This window comes from Myotis myotis, unplaced genomic scaffold, assembly GCF_014108235.1.
Source record: "Myotis myotis isolate mMyoMyo1 unplaced genomic scaffold, mMyoMyo1.p scaffold_m19_p_2, whole genome shotgun sequence".
Taxonomy (NCBI): domain Eukaryota; kingdom Metazoa; phylum Chordata; class Mammalia; order Chiroptera; family Vespertilionidae; genus Myotis; species Myotis myotis.
This window is the reverse complement of record NW_023416324.1, coordinates 181,950,380-181,973,678: the sequence shown is the minus strand read 5'-3', so window position 1 is coordinate 181,973,678 and position 23,299 is coordinate 181,950,380. Positions and strand designations below refer to the sequence as shown.

At 37.9% G+C, this 23,299-nt stretch overlaps 1 protein-coding gene across 3 annotated transcripts in view; it reads left to right on the top strand.

Annotated features, from left to right (window-relative positions):
* Nucleotides 1-23,299, top strand: part of NAALADL2 (N-acetylated alpha-linked acidic dipeptidase like 2) — a 935,329-nt gene that overhangs the window by 482,610 nt on the left and 429,420 nt on the right. For all 3 annotated transcript variants that reach the window (XM_036349786.1, XM_036349785.1, XM_036349787.1), the window contains exon 5: nucleotides 1,752-1,902. In XM_036349786.1, coding sequence (XP_036205679.1) covers nucleotides 1,752-1,902 — 151 coding nt within the window. The remainder of the gene's footprint in view (nucleotides 1-1,751; nucleotides 1,903-23,299) is intronic.

The following is a 23,299-nucleotide window of genomic DNA, read 5'->3' as shown; positions in this document are numbered from 1 at the left end:
CTCTGACAAGTTTAAATTTTGAATAAGTTTTTTTTCTTTACAAAAGCAGGGGATCATTGCTTCTTATTAATCTCAGTAGAGTTATTTAAATAACTTTGAATACATGAAGTTAAACAATTTGAAATCCAAGTAAAGATGTTCCATGAAATCAAAAAGAATGCTTTAATTATGCCTTGAATATACTCAGTCTGATTACAGTGAATATTCCTCACAAAAGTAGTCTTGTCATTTCATTAACAAAGGAAGGTGAGTTTATTTATGAGGCATAGCAAAGACAACTGGAATCTTACAGACTTCTTTAATGGCATCCTAACAATACAATGCCTAATAGTAGAGCCAAACAACAAAACGATTAATAGGCAAAAACAATCCCAAGAAGAAAGAATAACATAACATTTGAACTCGCAGGTCAAAATAATGTGCTTAAGAAATTATCACAGAGTGTCTGACTTTCATCTTTTATTTTTTACATACAACATAGCTATTTAAATGAGTGTGAATGTGCTATGAAATGCTAGATTCAAAATTTTAAAATTTATTTCTATTTTTCTGTTATTATAACCATGCATCTTGATTCTAAAATGTACACATTCTATTGTCTTAGTACAGGCATATAATTCACACAGTATTGATCTGAATGTCTTCTCAGGAAGCAGATCACAGCAAGAAGCATCTGATGTGCCTTATTAAAAAAAAAATCACCCTTTCACCAGTCTATTTGTCTTTGTAAAGGATGGCTGTATAATTGAAAGAAAAGGTGTGCTTTAGTGGAAATATCGCCAGACTGGAGTTCTGAAAACTTTACTTTGATCCCTGGCATTATCCGTTATTATCTCTGACCTTGGCTCGAGCTCTTAAACTTCCTGGATCACAGTTTTGGCAACTATATAACAGGAATTGAAATGACATATCAAGTGTTCTGGAAAAAAAATCAACAAATAACTTCTGAGACAGTATCTCACTCATAGCAGATATGCAATCATTACTTGGTGATTTGGCTTTAAGATGACCCAGAAGACCTAGGATATAATCACAATTCTTTTCTGAACCTTTGTATAAAGTTTGGCTGATATATACTTTATGTGAAAGTACTAGTTTGCTAGGGCTGCCCTAACAAAATACCACAGGGTGGCTTAAAGAGAAATTTATTTTCTCGCAGTTCTGGAGCCTGAAAATTTAAGATCAAGGTGTTGACAGGTTTGATTCCTCCTGAGGCCTTTCTTTTTGGCTTGCTGATTGCCATGTTCTTGCTGTGTCCTCACTTGCTTTCTTTCTGTGCACACATATCCCTACTATCTCTCCCCCTTCTTATAAGGACACTTTCCATACTGGACTAGAGTCTACCCATATATTGACATTATAGGAATGTTGCGTAAATATTGTTGAGATAGAGCAGTGGTCGGCAAACTGCGGCCCCTTGAGTGTGGCTCTTCCACAAAATACCACATGTGGGCACACACGTACAGTGCGATTGAAACTTCGTGGCCACACTCAAGGGGCCAAAGAGCCGCATGTGGGTCGTGCTCCGCAGTTTGCCAACCACTGAGATAGAGAAAAAAGAGGAGAGGCTGGTAGAACAACTCTCTGGCTGGGCTTGATAACTGGAAAGTCTGAAGCATCTGTTTATTTTAAAAGAGAAAAAAAAAAACAAACACAGAAAAGGGAGTCATCTCAGTCACATTCATGAAATGGCAGTATATGAACTTTTAATGCATAAGGTAATATTTTAATAGTTTATTCTCCTCTTTCAGCTTTCCCTACTGGAAAAGGCTGGATTTGGAGGTGTCCTTCTATATGTTGATCCTTGCGATTTACCAAAGACTGCAAATCTTGACGATGACACCTTCATGGTGTCACTGAATCCAGGAGGAGACCCTTCTACGCCTGGTTATCCAAGTGTTGGTAAGTTCCCTGATAATCTTCATTATTCTTGTGCGCATTACAAGACTGCAATGTATAAACACATGCTACCTAAACTAAGCAAGGGATAGTAAAGTCAAAGAATTCTTACCACTCCATATTTTAAAAAGTGAATTTTGTATTTTCTCAGACTACAAACTACTCATTTGCTTATATGTACTAGTATATATGAGGCCCGGTGCACAGATTGACTTCAGAGAGGTAGAGATAGAAACATCAATAATGAGGGGGTCATTGATCGGCTACCTCCTGCATGCCCCACACTAGGGATCAAGTCTGCAACCTGGGCATGTGCCCTTGACAGGAATTGAACCTGAGACCCTTCAGCCCGCAGGCCGATGCTCTATCCACTGAGCCAAACCAGCTAGGGCTGGAATAGATATTTTTAAAAGTCTTTAATAGATTATCTGTCTTCATAAATTACAGTACCATGAACAAAGAAAAACACATTTTATATGTTATTATTGATTGAGAAGAAAAATTAACACCATGTGTAATGGGCAATCCGTGTTGGTGGCAAACATGTGCACAAAATGCCTGCTGCTTTGGGATAGCTATAATAACTTTAAGTCCAGAGTCTGGGGATATATTTAGTTAACTTAGATGAATAAAGTAGTGAGAAATGATGTTGGAAAAGAGTGGAGTTAATATGATCAGTTTGTGTGGTTCCCTAAGAGAAAGGATCTCATTGGTTTGGCCAGTCTCTGGCAGTACAGAGGGCTCCTTCTTTGCATCAAACATCCTTCCCCTTCCCTGGAAGCTGTGTTCATGTAAAGGGGTCATGTGGCAGAGGAAAGATAACTGTGATTTTGGCAGGTGCTCATTCATCACTGAATTTTTGTCCCATGTGCCATTGACCGGTATTACATTTATACAGACTTGGCTGCGGAAAAAGCTCCTTGGACCTTCTTCCAGGGTGATACTAACCCATTAACCATGACATTTCAGCCAGTAATTAAACTACCAAAACTTTTATGCAATTATTTATGTGTTCTGCCAATTTTTTCCTTGTTCTCCACAAAATATCACGAAAGATTTTACTAATTATCTTACTCAAGTCCAGCTGGTGTGACTTTACCAATCAATCAATAAATTTCTCCAACAAAGAAATAAATTGAGGTAGGAGTTATAATTTGTGATTTGTGTGTGGGGGTGTCTACTGATTACAGCTCTGTTTTCTAAAATACTCCTTTAACTTAGGTAAGAATTTCCTTTGGGACCTCATTGATCTGTATTTTGTATGATCTACTATCTCAGTACAATTTTTAAATTAAAATTAGGAGGTGTTCATCTGTAATCTCTGTGCATCAGAAATATCTGTCCAGCTCTTTTATTTGGAGATTCTCTAGAATTCCCTGGTTTCAGCGCCTCAGTTTAGGGAGGTTACACCTGTCAGCTAAGTATTTGTGACAAATCAATGGGCTGCAATGCTATTGAAAAGTAGACACTTTATGGATACTCTGCTTAAGCTGGCAAGTTGCCCAGCTGACAACATTTACTCTAAACATTATTTTGACGCAGGTCATTTCATAAATGTGGAATGCAGTTAAGTCTAGTAAAATGCTGGCTAGTCTTGAGCAATCTCAGAATGCTTTCTTTTCTTTTCAAGTCATTTCTACTTACAGAAAAGTTGCAAATAAGTTACTATGTATACATTTATCCCAGAGTCTATACAATAAAACTATCAAAGTCATAAAATTAGCATTGATACAATGCTGTTAACTAATTATAGACTTTTTTCAGATTTCCTCAATTCTCTTACTATTTTCTTTTCTGCTGTCACATCCAATCCAGAATTCCATACTGTATTTAGTTTCCTAGTTTTCTTAATCCTCTCCAATCTGAAAGGCTTTCTTTCATTGCCTTGACCCTTTCAAGAATATTTGGTAGTTGATTTTGTAGAATGTCCCTCAACTGAGCTTGTCCAGTGTTTTCTGATGATCATATTGCGGTTCTGCATTTTTGGCAGGGATACTGGGGAAGGGATGATGTGCCCTTCTCAGTGCATCACATAAGGCAGTGCATACTGTGCATATGTCCCATGTCTCATGATGCTAACTTTAATCCCTTGTTCATGGTGATTTCTGACAGTTTGCTCCACTGTACAGTTACTATTTTTTATTTTATAATTAATCAAGGTCTTCTGGAAAGATGAGACTATGTAAACATCTTTTTTATCATACTTTTCCCATAAATGGTAGCATCCATCAGTGGTTCTTGTTTATTAAAATTTTTATCTGGTATTTGCCAAGTGATGATTTTCCATTTCCATTATTCCTTAGGAATACATTTTAAAGATATACTTTTACAATATCAGTGGTCTTACTTGCCACTTACATTCTTAAACAAAGATAAAATGACTAATCATTTTCTGCAAAATAGAAATCAGAATTTTTAAATTTAATGACAAAATAACAGTTTAATACATGATATTATCTACTATATTACTCATGTACTTATAGATTATTCACATGAATAATTCTTTTACAAATATAATGACAGAGTGAGGAAGGGTGAGGAAGGGAGAGGACCTCTTTTGTACCTATAACACACAGGAAAGGTACATATACAGCCCAATGTATTTATCTTTTTGCCTTGTATGCTAAGAATCTCTGATTAACTGCAATGATTTATACCCCTGTTTTATTTTTATTTATCCCTCTTTGTTGACATTTTCTTAATTGTCTGCATCTTATGGATTTACTCACATTAAAAAAATAATGCAACCCTCCTCAAAAAATTTTGGGGGAGAAAGAAGGTTGCGAATTGTAAATAAAAACTACAAATAATAATTTGTTCAAAGTGAACAATAGCATCTGAATAATTATTAGAGGAATTAATAAAAATCTATTTTGGGAGTAGTAGGAGGTCCTTAATATATGGTGACAGGAGAAGATTTGACTTTGGGTGGTGGGCACCTGGTGCAATATACAGATCTTATAACATAGAAACCCACACCTGAAACCTATATGTTCATGTTGACCAATGTCACCCCAATAAATTTAATAGAAACAAAAATACCTCTTTTTCCAGTTTTAGGAACTTTATTTTATTAACTAACCTAAGGATGTTTAAGTTCCAAAGAAGTAGTAGAGATTGACTAAAATCCAAAGAGGTGTTTGTGTTTGTTTGTTTGTTTTTAATATAAGCAAAGTAAACAAAATAGTATAATGAACTCTCTGTCTGCCTCTTTTGGCATCATCAACTACACACATTCTACCAGGATATGTTTTGTACATCCCCTTACATCCCACATCACTCCTTGCTATTTTTCCAGATAAACTTTACATATCTTGAAATGCACACATCTTAATTGACAAAAGGATACACCCATGTAATCTCTATGCCTCTTAACTGACCAAAGAATACACCCATGTACTCACCCATGTAATATCCATACACCATTTTTTTTAGGTTAAAAAACAAAACAAAACACTTTCATCACCTTTGAAAGTTCTTAGTGCTTTCAGAGTCACTCCACATCACTAGCCCCAGCTAACCACCCTCTCACTTTTCTCATGCTACAAAAATTTAGAACATCATAAAAGTGGAAACAAGCAATATGTATGCATTTTTGTGTGGGTTCTTTTGCTCAGTATGGGTGTTGTGTAGTCCACTCCCTTTGATTGCTGACAAGTATACTACAATTTTTGTATTGATTCAAGTAAATGTTTTTTAAACAGAGTGCTAATGCACTCTTCTATAACACATGATCCAAATGGACTGCCCAGACAAGACACAGGGACTTCCTATGTGGTAGTTCTGCTCAGTAAGTCTCATTGCATATCCAAATAGTTCTTGATTATTATAGAACTAGAGGCCCAGTGCACAAAAATTTGTGAACTCGGGGAGGGGCGGTCCCTCAGCCTGGCCTGTGCCCTCTCGCAGTCTGGGACCCCTCGGGGGATATCCACCTGCTGGCGTAGGCCCGCTCCCTAAGGGAATGGGCCTAAGCTGGCAGTCAGACATCCCTCTGGAAGTCCGAGAGCCCTCAGGGGATGTCCACTTGCCAGCGGGGAGCAGGCCTAAGCTGCGGTCGGACATCCTTACCACTGCTGAGGAGGCGGGAGAGGCTCCCACCACCACCGCTGTACTGGCAGCCATCAGCCTGGCTTGTGACTGATTAGAGCTCCCCCTGTGGAAGTGCACTGACCACCAGGGGGCAGCTCCTGCATTGAGCGTCTGTCCCCTGGTGGTCAGTGTGTGTCATAGTGACCAGTTATTCCCAGTTGTTCTGCTGTTAGGGTCAGTTTGTATATTACCCTTTTATTATATAGGATTAGAGCAAAGAGTAAAAAAAGTTTTTAAATAAATTTTGCTCATATTACACAAAAAAAGAATGCCTTATTTTTTAACAAAAGCAAGTCTTTAGCTTCAGTTTGCTTATTATCTTTTTTGAGCCTTATTTTATTCAAAATTAAGAAAGAGGAATATCTATACCTGTATCTATATCTGCAGCCTACAGATTGTTAATAAGGAAATGCAAAACCTCAAGCTCCACCCCAGATTGATATAGGAACTTTGAGGGAGAGGCCCACCTTCTTTGTCCTAACAGACTCTCCAGGAAATTCTGATACAATTGAATTTTGAGAACCACTAAACTTCAGAAGTATATTCTTTATCTACCACTGGGGCTACTTACCTACACTTTATGATCTCATCTTCTATTGCTGCCTTTAATTTTGTCGTCTCCACCTCAATCAGGACTTAGAAACATGTGTTTTGGATCCTCAACCCAATTTTTGTGTTTAGTGGGCTCTCAGTAAACATTTGTTAAGTGAATAACTTTTTCTGTTAACATGGCTAATTTTCTTCCATGATTCTTATCCTGGGCTATACGTTGATTTTAATGAACCTCATTAAAACTAATTTTTAAAAAAGTTTGTATAAGCACTTACACATGATAGGTTTGTTTACAAAATATATGATTTTTCTTTTCTCCTTAAAGGCTTCTCTCAATTCTCTCTCATCTCTTCTGCCAAACAAAATAGCAGACAATCTATTGATTCAAAAAGTTTTGAAATTCTAATTAAAGTGTTAGGATATCAAATGTCAAATCTATTATCTTAATATCTATGATATGTTATCAACTATGTCAAGGATTAAATGTCTAAAATAAAAAATGCATCATAACTGTTTTTACCAATTTGCTACAAGTTTTCAGCTACTTTAAATTATATCCCAAGCAAATCTTATCTAGAAACTTGTAATTTTAGAATACTAACTGACATGTAGCACAGTTCTATTCTCAGCTTGAAGCACAAGTAACTTGAAAATGTTACCTAGGGACGCAGGTAAATAAGTCCTAAAAACTGATATTTACAGTAACTGACTATAATTGTAACACAAGTGATCAGTTCTAATCCAAATGTACTTGGCTAAAATTATTAATCAAACAGCTACATAGGGTGAGGCTCAAAACAAAGAGGTAATCAGAAAGATATGGGGGAGCATAACAATAGGAAGTTAAGAAATGAATATCTTAAAAAGAAGAAGTATTCTACTTGGTCTATATTGAAAGTGGAAAAGAAAATTCTTTTCCAATTTCTAGCACTAAGATTGTCTTCTATCTGAAGGACTAAAAATAGTAATCGGAGTTATAAATGCTTTCCATGCACTTGCTTTAATAATTTACCTTCTGAAATTCTGTTGTCTACAGAGTTGATTTTAATGTTAGTACTGTCTCCGGACAATTGCCCGGCTAATCTATGGACTACTAGTTAATTGAAATTCAAGATAATTCATCTTGACTTAGACTTAATTCTCCAGATCCACTATTTCCTGAAATCCATCCCAATTTAATGCTTCATCTCTCTGTCTGTGTTTGTTATAATCCTGTTTGTTTGTACTTGTTGTTGTTGTTTTTCTTTGCTTTAAATTCTAGAGAGGAAAGTCAGAATTTTCAGTGGTTTTACTCTAGTGGAGGGTATCAAACAGCACAGCCTATTTAATATTCCCAGTGTTATAGTTCAATGGATCTGTGTTGTTTATGTACTGTCTGTTCAACATCCTCTCTGCCAACCAAGACCATTAAAGAATATCAGTGTAATTTCTGACAAGTCTTCACTAGGTGTTCTTGGTCCAGTTACCTTGACAAATGTCTAAAGGCTGACTGGAGTTGATATTAAATCAACTGAGACAATGTTAAACTATTCCCCGACTAGAACAGCAGAAAATATAAATATATGCCTAGTTGTCAAAGCAAATACTAGATATTCACAGCATGAAATGCCTCATCAATTGGTGAGGAAACAATAAAGTATCCATATTTTTACTACTTTAAGGTAACTGGTGGTTCTTGTATATGTCCTGAAGGCTTTAGATTTATATGCAATATTGTTCAGCTTCTTTCTTGGAGCCATTTAAAGAGATGCTCATTGTTAAGAAGTTTACATATTTTTTTTTCAGAAAGTTTAATTCACAACATATTAAGCAATGGGCTTATTTAAAATCACAGGGTTTCTTTCAAAATTCTAATTTGTAAAAAAATGTATCTTTATTGTTGAAAATATTTTTCCCCAGTGACCCTCTCTATGCTGCTCTATATGTGTGTGTGTGTGTGTGTGAGTGTGTGTGTGTGTGTGTGTGTTTTATCTCAAACAGGGAATTTTTCAATTGATTGTATCAATGTCTCCTTTTAAAGAACATTTTTTGAATGACTACTGTTCATATGAAATGTGTGTCAGTTAGTACATTAGTTACTCAGAATGTTCTTTAAATTAAACACACACTCTATCTGTTTAGGAATCAAGTTTCCACAGAGGTCCATGTTGATTCTAAGAGGATGCTAAAATCCACTGCTTAAAAAAGAAATGATTCTTCAATGCATTTTCATCACAATGAATAAAATGTTAATGAACAAAATCAATTAGTAAATTTAAAAATTGAATTGGCTTTATTGAATGATTCATGAACTGTAGTGTCCACAGTAAACAGAGAGGTGCTCTGAGAATTCAAAAAAATGGAAAGTTTTTTTAGGGGTAGAACCTGACCTGGGCAGGACAAGCTAGTTATTAGTAAAAGAAAAGAAAGGTGTTTTTATGTTTGTTTGTTTGTTTTTGTTGTTTAGTTTTGTTTTGTTTTTCAGGCAAGGCACCTTTCTTTGGGGGAAGGGAGGTAGGTTCTTATCAGGCAGATACCTCCTTGGTCTCCATCAGGGAATTCTAGACAGACTGGTTTAGGATCACATTCCTGGGAGGGGAGGAAGTGCAATGACAGTCAGTCTTGGTTTGCTCTCCTGGGTGCAAGTGACTCCACCTTGGAGCTGCAGCTTCTTTTTACTTTAATCTTTATTTTTCAACTTCAGTTGACATTCAATATCATATCAGTTTCAGGTATACAGCATAGTGGTTAGATATTCATACAACACATGAAACAATCTTATTTTGCATCTACCATGCATAACTGAGGTCATTGAGATTTATAAAAATAAGTTGCATTTGGTGTGATATCAGCAGGCAAATGATCCAAATCTAATGCTGAACAAAGTTTAGCTTCAGTTGTTTTTCTCCTACTTTCAATACATGCTCGAGGGTAACATTGAAGGTGAGATATAATGGTAAAATTATAAAGCTTGCCTACAGGTTTAGACTGTATCAATATGAAATCAGAACAAATTTAGATTGAATCACATGCAGTTTTCAATATTCTCTAAAAGTACTGTTTTGTACGTTTACCTATAGTAATGGAAATTGCATATAACAAAGTAAATTAATTGAACAATTATTTAACTAAATAAAAATGTAAGGGAAAACAGCAAGTACAAAAAGACTTTTTTTTTCAATCTCAAAATTATGAAGATTATTTTAGCGAAAAAGATTCAAAACTGTGTCATTTTCCCAACTTTATAAACCTTTTTATTTAAAAGCTTTAAACTTTGGAAAATATAATCATCTAATTGTCTTTTTCAAAGATTTAAATTATTGTTGCAATCATTAGCACAACCATCTTTTCAAGGAACTGACAATAGCTGAGCAGAAAATATCAGCTAAAGTAGCATAAAAGAACAGGAATGAACTTGAGAAATAATAAATCATGATGATGAATATAACTAATTTTACTTTCCCAGCCAGTTTTCATGCTTTCTTGTCTGCGAAGGTCAGGAACCATAAATAGCTCCAGTATCAGATACTATTGTTCACAAACTTTTCTTAGAGAAAAATATCATTAGTACAACTGTTGTCACATGTAAACTCAATAAAAGTCAATACAGCCTGTTTTTATATTCACTGTCAAATGATAATGGCAACCAAAAAATAGCAATCTTTTTTAAAAAATTATTTATTTATTATGAAGAATGGGTTTTCAGTATTAGAATGTGTTACATATAATTTTCATAATCTTATATATTATGAAAATTATGAAATTTCATAATCTTATATATTATGAAAATTAATCTTATATATTATGAAAATTATATATATATATATATAAAATACATTATTATATATAAGTATCAATGCCTTAAGAAGGTCATTTCCAAAAAATAGTGAACCCTCAAGTATTCTTTGTTGATGTCTTTCAGAAACTAGGATGTAATTTTCTAAAGTAAATTTTTATTTTCTAGCTAGTGGCAGAAAATAATCTGTATTATACCAAACCATTCTAAAAATTAGTACTTAGTTATACAGTGGATATATAAAAATTGTCCACATACATGTGGAAATGCCATGCTCTATTTATTGTTTAATTCTCCCTAAGTAAGTCAAGGTAATTAAGAGTTTCATTAACTACTTTTATTTTTTTTAAATTTTTAATGATTTTTCAGCTTTATTGAGTGATACTTGACAAATATAAGTGTAATATATTTTAAGTTACAACATTATGTTTTGATATATGTATAAATTGTGAAGACTTTCCACCACTGAGTTAACAAATCCATCATCTCACAGTATTATTTTGTATGTAGGAGAACACTTAAGTTCTACTCTCATAGAAAATTTCTACTATACCTTACAATATTCTCAACTATAGTCACCATGTTATACATTAGATCCTCAGATCTTACTCTTATTGTAAAGTAAAAGTTTGTTTCTTTTTGCCAGATTTTTCTTATCCCTCTTCCCCCAACTCTACTATGGCAACCACCATTACACTCTGTTTCTTTAAGTTCAACTTTTTCCTTTTTCTTTTTTTTTTAAATCCAAATATATGTGATACTTTGCAGTGTTTTTCTTCTCTGCCTGGCATATTTCACTTAGCTTCACTTAGCATAATGCCCTCCAGTTTCATCCACAGTGTTGCAAATAGCAGAATTTTTTCCGTGTTTTTTTTTTTTTTTTTTTTTTTTTTTTAGCTGAATACTTTTTGTATACGATATTTTTCTTATCCATTCCTCTGTTGACTGGCACATGGGAGCTTTTCATACTTTGGCTATTGGGAATAATGCTGCCATGAGTATAGGAGTACAGACATCTATTTGAAATAATAACTTCATTGCCTTTTGATATATATACACAGAAGTGGAATTGCTGGATCATATGGTAATTTGTTAAGGAATCTTCATAATGTTTTTCATAGGGACTGTACCAATTTACATGCCCACCAACAGTGTAAAGAATTCCTTTTGCTCCCCATCCTCATCAGCATGTGCTTCTTTTGAATTGTTGATAGTAGACATTTTAACAAGTGTTAGAATTTGCATATTTTGGATATTAAACCCTTATCAGATAGGGGTTTTGAATTTTTTATTTCCCATTCCACATGCTGCCTTTTCATTTTGTTGATTGTTTCCTTTGGTGTGCAGTAGAGTTTTAGTTTGACGTAATCTCACTGTTTACATTTGCTTTTGTTTCCTTTGTTTTTGGTGTGTCAAATCCACGCCCCCCTTAAATAGTTAAGACCTTTAACCTTAAATAGTTAAGACCAATGTAAAAGGGCTTACTTCCTATGTTCTCTGCTAGTAGTTGTATGGTTTCATGTGTTATCTTCACATCTTTAATCCATTTTGATTTCATATTTTGTTGGTTGGATTAGGTAGTAGTCCAGTTTTATTCTTCTGCATGTGAATATCGACTTTCTTACAACCATTTATTTATTTATTTTTATATTTGTTACAAATATTGTTGTTGCTAGAATTTGACTTGTTCTCAGGGAGACTTGAAGTTCTGGAGTCGGCATATCCATTTGCCAGATAAATCCATATCTCTCATTTTCTAAGAATTCCCACTAAGAATAAGTTTTGATTGAGCTGCCCCAGGTCAAATTGAATATCTGGAAAAGAACTTCCATGTCAGGTGAAGTTGTGCACCTTTAAATACCCTAGTGAACAAGTTCTAGGAGGAGGATTTGGGTAGGGTTTCGTTTTGTGCAAAATGTATGGATATATTTAAACATTTCATTATAGGGTCAAATTAGACTGTTTGTACATGAGCAGATGGTAAAGTAAAATTTGGCAATTATCTTGTTCATTATTGAAGAGGCTAACCTTTTTATTTCATAGCCCACACACTTTTGTCCTAAACTAATTTAACAAATATGCATGGTTTTATTTCTGGTCTCTCTTTGTGTGTTATTGATTTATGTGTCTGTTTTTTATCTAATAACTAGAGGCCCGGTGTACGAATTCATGCATGGGTGGGGTCCCTCAACCTGGTTGGCAATCAGGGCCAATCCGGGCTGGCTAGGGGGAGGGACTGCAGAAGGTTGGCTGGCTGCTGGAGCTTGTCTGTGGGAGAACACTAACCACCAGTGGGCAGCTCCTGTGTTGAGCATCTTCCCCCTGGTGGTCAGTGTGCGTCATAGCTACCAGATGGTAGTAATGGTCACTTAGGCTTTTATATATATACTAGAGGCCCGGTGCACAAAAATTTGTGCACTCGGGGGGGGGGGGTCCCTCAGCCCGGCCTGTGCCCTCTCGCAGTCTGGGACCCCTCGGGAGATATCGACCGGCTGGCTTAGGCCTGCTCCCAGGTGGCAGAGGGAAGGCCCAATCCCTAGGTGCAGCCCCTGGTCGAGTTCAGAAAAAGACTGATTGGGGAGTTGGGGCACCGCCCCGTCATGCACAGAGCAGGGCAGATTGGGAGGTTGTGATGCCACCCTCAGTCATGCTCAGGGTAGGGCCGATTGGGGGGTTGGGGCACCGTCCCCTGTCACACTCAAGGCAGGGTCGATGGGGAGGTTGCGGTGCCACCCCCTGTCAAGCACAGAGCAGGGCCAATCAGGGGGTTGGGGCACTGCCCCCTGTCACTCACAGAGCAGGGCCCATCAGGGGGTTGGGGCACTGCCCCCTGTCACTCGCAGAGCAGGGCCCATCAGGGGGTTGGGGAGCTCCCCCCTGTCACGCACAGAGCCGGGCCCATCAGGGGGTTGAGGAGCTGTCCCCTGTCACGCACAGAGCAGGGCAGATCAGGGGGTTGAGGAGCTCCCCCCTGTCACTCACAGAGTAGGACCAGTAGGGGAGTTGGGGCACCGCCCCCTGTCACACACAGAGCAGGGTCGATGGGGAGGTTGCAGCGCCACCCCCTGTAATGCACAGAGCAGGGCCAATCAGGGGGTTGGGGCACTGCCCCCTGTCACGCACAGAGCAGGGTCCATCAAGGGGTTGGGGTGCCGCCCTCTATCACCCACAGAGCAGGGCCGACCAGGGGGTTGGGGAAGTCCCCCCTATCAGGCACACAGCAGGGCTGATCAGGGGGTTGGGGCACCTTCCCCTGTCACGAACAGAGCAGGGCGGGTAGGGAGGTTGTGGCCCCGCCCTCTGTCACACACAGAGCTGCAGGGCGATCAGGGGGTTTGGGCGCTGCCCCCTGTCACGCTGATCCCAGTGCCGGGAGGCCTCGCGGCTCCGCTGATCCCGGTGCTGGGAGGCATATTACCCTTTTACTATATAGGGTAGAAGCCTGGTGCACGGGTGGGGGCCGGCTGGTTTGCCCTGAGGGGTGTCCTGGATCAGGGTGGAGGTCCCCACTGGGGTGCCTGGCCAGTCTGGGTGAGGGGATGATGGCTGTTTGCAGCTGGTCACACATCCTTCAGGGTGGGGGTCCCCACTGGGGTGCCTGGCCAGCCTGGATGAGGGGATGATGGCTGTTTGCAGCTGGTCACACACCCTTCAGGGTAGGGGTCCCCACTGGGGGGCCTGGCCAGTCTGGGTGAGGGGCTGAGGGCTGTTTTCAGGCTGGGGTTGACTGAAGCTCCCAACCGCTCCTTTTTTTCTTTTCTTTTTTTATTCTAGGCCAGCTTTAGCTTTGAGGCTTGGCTCCAGCTCTTAGGCCTCTGCTGCTGAAAGTAGGTTTCTGGACTTTCCTTACAATGTTGCGATCCTGCTGGCTGAAGCCCAGCGACTAAAGCAGGTTTCTGGGGTTTTGTTTAGCTTCCATATTTGTTACATAGTTGCTTAGAGTTGCAGCTCAGAGGCCTTCAGTAGCAGGTGGGGAACGTTGGAATCCTCCGTCACTGAAGCAAGCAAGCCTCATGTTAATTTCAAGCTGCCTGGCTGCTGGCCGCCATCTTGGCTGGCAGTTAATTTCCATATTGCCCTGATTAGCCAATGGGAAGGGTAGCGGTCGTACGCCAATTACCATGTTTCTCTTTTATTACATAGGATACTAGAGGCTCATTGCAGAAAGATACCTGCAATAATAGGGTTTCCTGCAGCTGGAGAGAAGCGGAGAAGGGAGCGAAGTCTGCTTCGCTCCCTTCTCTGCTGCCTCGCTCCCTCCCTTCTCCACTGCCTCAGTTCTGATCCCATGTCCGTTGCCTTGGCTGCCTCCCTTCTCCACCACTTTGCTCCCTTCTGCAGTGCTTGGCTTCCTTCTATGCTGTCTTCAGTCTTCGTTCCATGCCTGCATATGCAAATTAACCACCATCTTTGTTGGAGTAATGTGCATACTCGAGCTGATTGGCTGGTGGGCATAGTGGAGGGATGGTCAATTTGCATGTTTCTCTTTTATTAGTGTAGATAGAGTATAGGCCCAGTGCACAAAATTCATGCACAGTGTGGGGAGGTCCCTCAGCCTGGCCTACACCCTCTCCAATTCGGGACCCCTCGGGGGTTTTCCAACTGCCTCTTGCAATCCAGGACCACTGCCTGCCTGAATGATTATCCCTAACCCTTCTGCCTGCCTGCCTGATTGCCCCTATCCACCTCTGCCTGCCTGCCTGATTGCCCCTAACTGTTCCCCTACTGGCCTGATTGCCCCTAACTACTCCCCTGCTGGCCTGATTGCCCCGAACCACCTCTGCCTTGCCCCACACGCAGGACCCAGGATTCCCTCCACCAACTGGTCACTGGCACCCGGGACCTGGGCTTCCTTCTCTCTGGCTGGCCGCAGGCACCCAGGACTCAGGCAAGCTTTGCCCAGACTGGCTGTAGCTGCAGGGGACCATGGACGAGCGGCTTTATATAGGCCACAGCCACAGGTACCCGGGACCGCGGAGCAGGCGGCTTGTCCTTCTTCCAGGCCACAGGCGCAAATGCTGGTCCCAGGACCGCGGGGCGGGTGGTTTGTCCCTCTTCCAAGCCACAGCCTGGCTGGTCCCCATTCCTCTCTCCCCAGTGTTGAGTGTCTGAGCCGTTATGGCGTGAGGGCGTGAGGGTGTGATGCCCCTTTGCATATTAGCTCTTTATTATATAGAATATGCTATTTGGGTTGTTTGGAAATTTAATTTGTAATCAGGAAATGTAATGCCTTTATCTTTTTTTTTTTTCCTTCAAGGTTGCTTTGGCTCTTTGAGATATTTGTAATTCATTCTTCATTCTTTATTAATTTTAATGTTGTATTTTGTATTTCATTAGAAATTCTAATGCCATTAGAGTTTTTATAGGGATTTCATTGAATCTGTAAAGTGCTGTGGGTATTTTGGACATTTTAACAATATTAATTATTCTAATCCAAACACATGGGGCATTTATACATTTAGTTGTGTGTTTTTCAGTTTTTTCATCAACATTTTATAGTTTTCAATGTACAGACATTTCACCTCATTGGATAAATTTATTCCCAAATATTTTATTATTATTGATGCTATTGTAAATTGGATTGTTTTCTTAAATTCTCTTTCCAATAGTTTGTTCTTATATAGGAACACAACATATTTTTGTATATTAATTTTGTATTTCACAACTCTACTGAATTTGTTTATCATTTCTAATATTTTTGGGGAAGTGTTTTTTGGAAATACATATATGTCATCTGCAACAGAGACAATTTTTATTCTTTCATATTGATTTGAATGCCTTTTATTTTTCTTTCTTGCCTAATTGCTTAGGCCAGGATGTTCAGTGTTATGTTGAATAAAAGTGGTCAGAGTGGACATTCTTGTTTTTCCTGATCTTGGAGGAAAGGCTTTTAGCTTTCCAATAGTGATTATGTTAGCTAAGGCTAACATATGGTCATATTTAATATAGTGGGTTACATTGAGTCATGTTTCCTCTATACTCAATTTGTTTCAAATTTCTTTTATCGTAAAGGATGTTTAATTTTGAGAGTTATTATTATTATTTTTTAACTGTAATAAGATGTCTTTTTCGTATCTATTGAGGTGATCATGTGATTTTATCTTTCATTCTGTTAATGTAGTGAATCACATTGCTTTGCATATGTTGAACCATCCTTGAATCCATGAATTAATCTAACTTGCTCATGGTGTATTTTCCTCAATGTACTTCTGAATTCTGTTTACTATTATTTTGTTGAGGATTTTTGCATCTATGTCAATCAGGGATATTGGCCCGTGATTTCCTTTCCTTTTTTTCCTTCTTTTTTTTTCTTTTTTTTTTCAGTGTAATGTTGACATTATGAGTTTGGAAGTTTCTGTCCTCTTTTTTGTTTTGAAAAAGTTTGAGAAGGATTGTTACTACTTCTTTAAAGGTTTGTTAGAATTAAGTCATCTGGTCCTTCACTTTCATTGTTGGGAGGTTTCTGATTACTGATTTAATCTCTTTACTAGCAATTTCTCAGTTCAGATTTCCCATTTCTTCATGACTCAGTCCTAGTAGGTTGCACGTGTCTAAGAATGTATCTATTTCTTTTAGATTGTCCAATTTGTTGGCATAAAATTGCCTATATTAGTCTCTTGGTCCCTTCAACAATCTTGCTTTGATTCCCTAAATTAATAGCATCCAATAATATACTATTAAATTTTATTAATGATCATTTGCTTCTTAAATAGTTTTCAATCATTCACATATAACTAATTTATTTTAGGTAACTATAAAAATTCTAAAATGTGTTATCCAATGTCAACTAAGGTGTGCTCATCACCTATATAGAAGTTTTCTATTAATTTTAATATAAACTTAATTATATATATGATTATATAGTCATATATATTTGAAATACAGCATTTCACCTTTATGTATTCTGTTTTTCCTTTTGCAAAACCTATTATAGTAAAAATGTTTTGTTTCTTTATATTTTACTTCAAATTTACTATAAAATAGATCTAAACTTTAACTGGAAAATAGCTAAATAAATCAAGATATGGATATATACTTTTCAGCTCTCCATTGAGAGAATGGAGAATCTAGACAGGACATCAGTATGTCTACTACCAAAACTGGCTTTAACTCCATTCTTGGTTGTAAATTAGGTCTAGAATTGCACTATACCTTGAAGTAGTCACTGGCCAGACGTGGCTATTTAATTTTAAATAAAATTAATTAAAATAAAAAAAAAATCATTTATACTAGCCACATTAAAAGTGTTCAGTAGCCACTCGTGGTTACTTTAGTGCATTTTCATCATTAAAGGAAGTTCTATTGGATGAGAGCTGCAGAGTAAGTTCCTAAAACAAAGTGATTTTATAAAATTTTGGTGGGTATCTACTGTTTTAGATCATCCATCAGACCCTTTTTGTTCATAATCTTGGATAATTAAAGACTGTTTTCCTTTTTCTACCACTTGAATTATTTAAAATCTATTTAAAAGCAGACTAAGAACCACATGTTGGGTATGCTTCATGAATTCTTTTACGGTTTAGTGTTGAACCAAAACATAGTCGAGTGCTTCTAAAGTAAACATTTTCCATTTCCAGTATCCTCTGAAGAGTTTTTGAATTTTAAGTATGTAAAAATAAATCTTGTAATGCTACTTTAAAGTGTTATTGCATTTGCTTCAAGCTGCTGGCATTGTAAATTTCAGTCTCATACAATTTCATTTGAGAGATGCATCCTGGATGAAAAAATGTGTTCTTTTGTTTTGGTTACCCACAGCCACTCAGCCCTAAATTTTCCAGTGAGAATTGAAAAATTAAATCTTTGTAATATTATGCGTGTGTGTGTTTTGTATTGTTTTTTAGATATAACCATCTCAGTGTTAGACATTTAAGAAGTGTGAACGTGGACTGCTTTTGTAAGAAGCCAAACTACAGGCTTTAGTATCATTTTTGCATGTAAAATTAGCTCTGTCTAGTGAAAATAAGCAAGGTAATAAACTCTTTCCATGACACCTCAACATAAAATGATGCCACCTGTATATTCACAAAGATTGTGACTTACATGTATATACCCCATATGATTATTGAATACCCTATGGCTTTGTATTGGTCACAGGACTCCTAAAAACCTTCTTTCTTTCTTTTTTCTTTCTCCTTAACTTTCTGATTAATTCCTCAGACTTTTGAGTAACACTTGCAAAATTATATTCAGCAAATTTATTAAGAAATGGAGGGTTAAACTATAGAATTTTTCAACCTATTATTATTGTGATGTGTTTTAAAAATTCCCAAAGCACTGTCATTTGGAAAATTTCCCAAATGCATTTACCATGAGCTCATTTTTAGAGGAGCTAAAGGACTATTATTCTGTCAAGCACACTGTAGGATTGCTGGCCTGCCACCCCTGCCCCTTTCCCTTCTACCCTCTAATCCTTTCTTACGTTTATGCCACTACATCGAGATGTATGGTTTGTGCCTCAGCTCTCGCACATTTTTAGCTGTTTGTGATGTAAAAAGCTCTAATAGAAAAAGTAGAAAAGAGCAAGGCTGTTAGGTCACATGGTGATGGCAAAGTTAACACCTGCAGATGCACCTGCTTGTGAGTCAGCAGGAAGCAAAACACCCAGCAACTAAAAAGTAGTCCGGCTGATTGTTTAACAATTAAAGTTGTAATTAGATTTATAATTGAATTTTTGGTGTCGTCTACAGTCTAGAAAATCAGTGTATTTCAGCTAATCTTTTCCTCAGCATGATCTGTTCCAGTTCATTGCTAACCATCTTCAAAATCTGTGTGTTTTTTTGAAACTCAAATTTGAACGGAACTCTTAAACAGCCTTCTCTAACTAGTCCCTCAGGTAGTTTTCCCCATTTTAGTGACAGAATGAAAATGCCATTTTATCCTGTGAAAAATGATAAAGTGACAGTGTTTACGATAATACAGATATTTACATTTTCAAGCAGTAAGTTAAAAAGATAATGTGCTTTAGGCAATCATTTCTGGAGTACAGATCACTGAAATTTCCGTCTGCTCCACAGCACACTTAAGTTGTTACTATGGTATCTCTATAAAAGTCTCCGTTATTTTAATATTCCAAGAAAACTTGGAATCCATGATGAATATTAAACTGATAAATATTATTTAATAGATCAGTAAATTTAAGCTTAATATTAAAATAACTATTAAGCACAGGCCAGTTTACAATTCAGTAACCTGACTCAGAGTGATGTCTGATGTTCCTGGGTTGGCTTTTGCTATACTAGGAAAAAGGTGGACAAAACCAAGAATATTTCTTTAGGCTTAGGGTATTTATATAATACACAGACCAGCCAGGACACTTGTGAGAATAAATGGGGTAGATATGAATAACTATGTAAAGTAACGGGCATTTGGATGATCTGGCAAAACTAAGCTTCTCCAGTAGACTTGACCATGGAATCTAGTTTATATTTTGACAGGAGGTGTTATGGGCTGAATTGTATCTCCCACCTCCAATTCATATATTTAAGTATTAAGCCTCAGGCCATGTTTAGAGACAGGGTCTTTAAAGAGGTACTTAAGTTAAAATGAGTGCTTTGGTCTGGACCCCAATCAATATAATGCATGTCCTTCTAAGAAGAAGAAATTAGGACACAGGGGAAGATGTCCATCTACAAGCCAAGGAGAGAGTCCTCAGAAGAAACCAACCCTACAGACATCTTGATCTTGGACTCCTAGTCTCCAGAATTAAGAGATAATAAATTTATTTCGTTTAATCCACCCAGTCTATAGGACTCTGTTATAGCAGCCCTAGCAAGTTCATACAAGAGAGGAAATTACAAAAACAGCTTCTTTGACTTTATTGTCATTATATATATATATATATATATATATATATATATATATATATATATATATATATATAATCTCAGAAAGGGATCAACTACAGCATGCCTCTATTTTCACCATTATCAAGAAGAAAAATATAAAATGCTAAGTACAGCAACTATTTTGGTAGCTCACTAGTCTCTGTTCCTGATAAGGTTTAACTAATTTTTTTTGGCTTTTGACTTGATAATGTTATCCCTTGCCCACACAGGTATAATTGGGAAGAACCTGACACCCTAGCCCTGGTATCAGCTCTGTGAGAGAAAGGTATAGAATCTTGCCTAATAAATTCATCCTTGCACTTCATAGCAGAAACTGGGCCTTCACAATGTCTGCATGGTAAAGCTTGTAGATAGATTCTGAAATACACAAAACTATATGAGGAGTGTGATTCTGTGGTAGAAGCTAGAGAAGGAAGAAAGCTTCTGAAAATTGCAGAATGGTTAGAGCAGGTTAAGGGAGGACATGACTTGAAAAAAGTCCCTGTAACGGGAAAGATATGATCTATTTTTAAGGATAGTGATGAATATTTAACTTTAAATTGTTGCCTTTTTTTGTCTGTTATTCTATATCATCTGTGAACACCGACTAAAGGCATTGGCTTTCTGTTTATCTGCTGTGGGATAGAACAGGAAAGGACAGCAGCTGCAGATGGAAAGAAGCCAGGAGTTTGGGACAAACCCAGGATTGGGATTCTGCAGCAGCACCCAGTTCCCATGAGGACATTATAAAAAGTATAACAGGGACCTGGATTTATAGTAACAGAGGTGCTGGGCAGGTCACCAGTTTAGGAGAGACAGAAAAACCAAGGGGAAAAAAAGAAAGAAAAAAGAAAAACAAAACAAACAAACAAAAAAAACCAGCAAGTGAGTCCCTGGAACTGGTACAAAGGGTTCCAGGTACCAGGCAAGTCCCTGTCACTGCCATGTGGGCAGAAGCGTGTGGGAGCTGAAAAATAATACCTTTACTCCCATAATCCAAATGGCATACAATAGATTAACAGGAGAAAATGACATTTTAATACGTGTGCCCAGGTAATTCATATAAGATGAAAACTCCAAAGACAGTGAAATAAATGTGTATAGGTCATTTTGGACATGGGGAAAAATGGAGAAACAGGGTCTGAGATTTCAAAGGAAGTAGGCAATTTAGAGATAGTTGAAGAGCCGAACAAACATGGTAGGTCAGTTTTTGCCTCAATGGGACACAGGGGGTGATCTAGCTAACAGATCCCTGTTAGCTGCCATATTTAATTCAAATCAGCCTAAGATGAATAACCTAAGATTTCTTCCCTGGGACAGGTCTTTTCATCTGAATCTCTTGGGCAGAGGGGGAGGGGGGGGTCAAACATTCTTTTTGAGTCTTCTGTTTCTTAATAAAAAGATTAAAATAAATCTCCCAAAGGCAAAACTTTGACCCCCTTCAAGTACAAAACTTCCCTGGGTTCCCCTCAAACAAAGTTTGGATTGGTCCTACACCTGTTCTCAGAATGAGCCTTGGCACTGCCAAGTCAACTGAGGTGAAGAGGGAGGTAAGCTCAAGGAAGTTAGTGAGTCATTACCCTGATTGGATTAGATGAGATGCTACAGAGAAAGGAGGGAAGGAAGCAGGGTAACCACCTTGGTGTTGTACAGAGTTCAAGGGTGGCAATTAGAAATAGGGCAGGAGGTGTTTGAAACAGTCCCTGAAGCACCCTCTGGCAGTATAGTGGAACCAACAACTGTACTAGTATGATGAGCTGGCATGTAGTTCAAAGCCATTTTCCAGCAGACTTTAGGAGGATAAGGTAAATCTCAGAGTCAGAGCAGGAAACAGTGGCAGTCACATGACACATTGACTGCAACCACTAATCAAAAGATAGAGAGCCTGTAGGAAATGAGGGGGTTGGGCTGGTGATCCTGCTTTAAGTCTCTTTCAGCTTGGAGTTGTGAGGTTCTGTTGGCTGGGTGCAGTGTGAAAGGTTCCCAAAGGCCCTATGTTGTTTATTTTCTCTCTCTTTAACTTCCCTGCTGTATGTGACTAATGATTTATGGGTTTAGAGTTCTGGCACTAGAAGGGATCCTGGAGGTCATGACTGCACTCTACTCTGTTGTGTATAAAAATGAAGAAGTAGAAGACTTATCTACTCAATTGACAATTAAAGACCCGAGTCTCTGAATGATGCCTTCTATCTGTCTTGAATTTGTTATGGTGTCTAGCTTGGCACTACGACCACACTACTCTGCACAAAAGCGTGGCTGTTATTAATGATGATGGGCAGAAAAAATAAGTGGCAATCATTACCTGAGGTGCTGACAGCTTTGAGAAATGTATCTTCTTTCCAAAGAACTGGACAAAAAATCTTCAAAAAATTGCCTATAATTTCAGAGGCTTCATGGATCCCCTAGAAGAAATGTCTTTAAATAAACTCCCCTGTGGGCCTATGGAAACCAGATTAAGAATTCCTGCCCTAGCTGGTTTGGCTCAGTGGATAGAGCGTCAGCCTGTGGACTGAAGGGTCCCGGGTTCAATTCCAGTCAAGGGCATATGCCTGGGTTGCAGGCTCAATCCCCAGTAGGGGGCGTGCAGGAGGCAGCCAGTCAATGATTCACTCTCATCATTGATGTTTCTATCTCTCTCACCCCTCTCTTCCTCTCTGAAATCAATAAAAATATATTTAAAGAAATGAAAAATGAATTCCTTTCCTTGAGTACCCATTGCCCATCTGGATAGACCCTATATTCAGAGGTAAAAGAAGGAGAATGTCATTTTTGGGATAATATTGTCTTGGAAGAAAAATGATTAAAGCTAATAAGGAAATATGTTAAAATGTAAACACTGAGGTTTTCTGAAAGCAAGGTAACCTCAACACATCACTATTGAACAGTCTATAATTAACTAACAAAGAGAATTGGTTTTCGCCTTTTAAGAGTTTTAAATGTGTAGCATGATATTCACAATTATTACTAAATATCTAATCATTTTATTTTCTCTTCATTAAACCAGGAGTAACACATAGGATAGGAATCACTTTGGTAAATATAATTCAAAATGCATATTGCCAATTAGTAAGGGCTTTGCTTCATTTGGAATTAATTTATAGAAATAGTGTGATTTAGGAATCCAACTTCATTTTTTTGCTTGTGGATATCAAGTGTT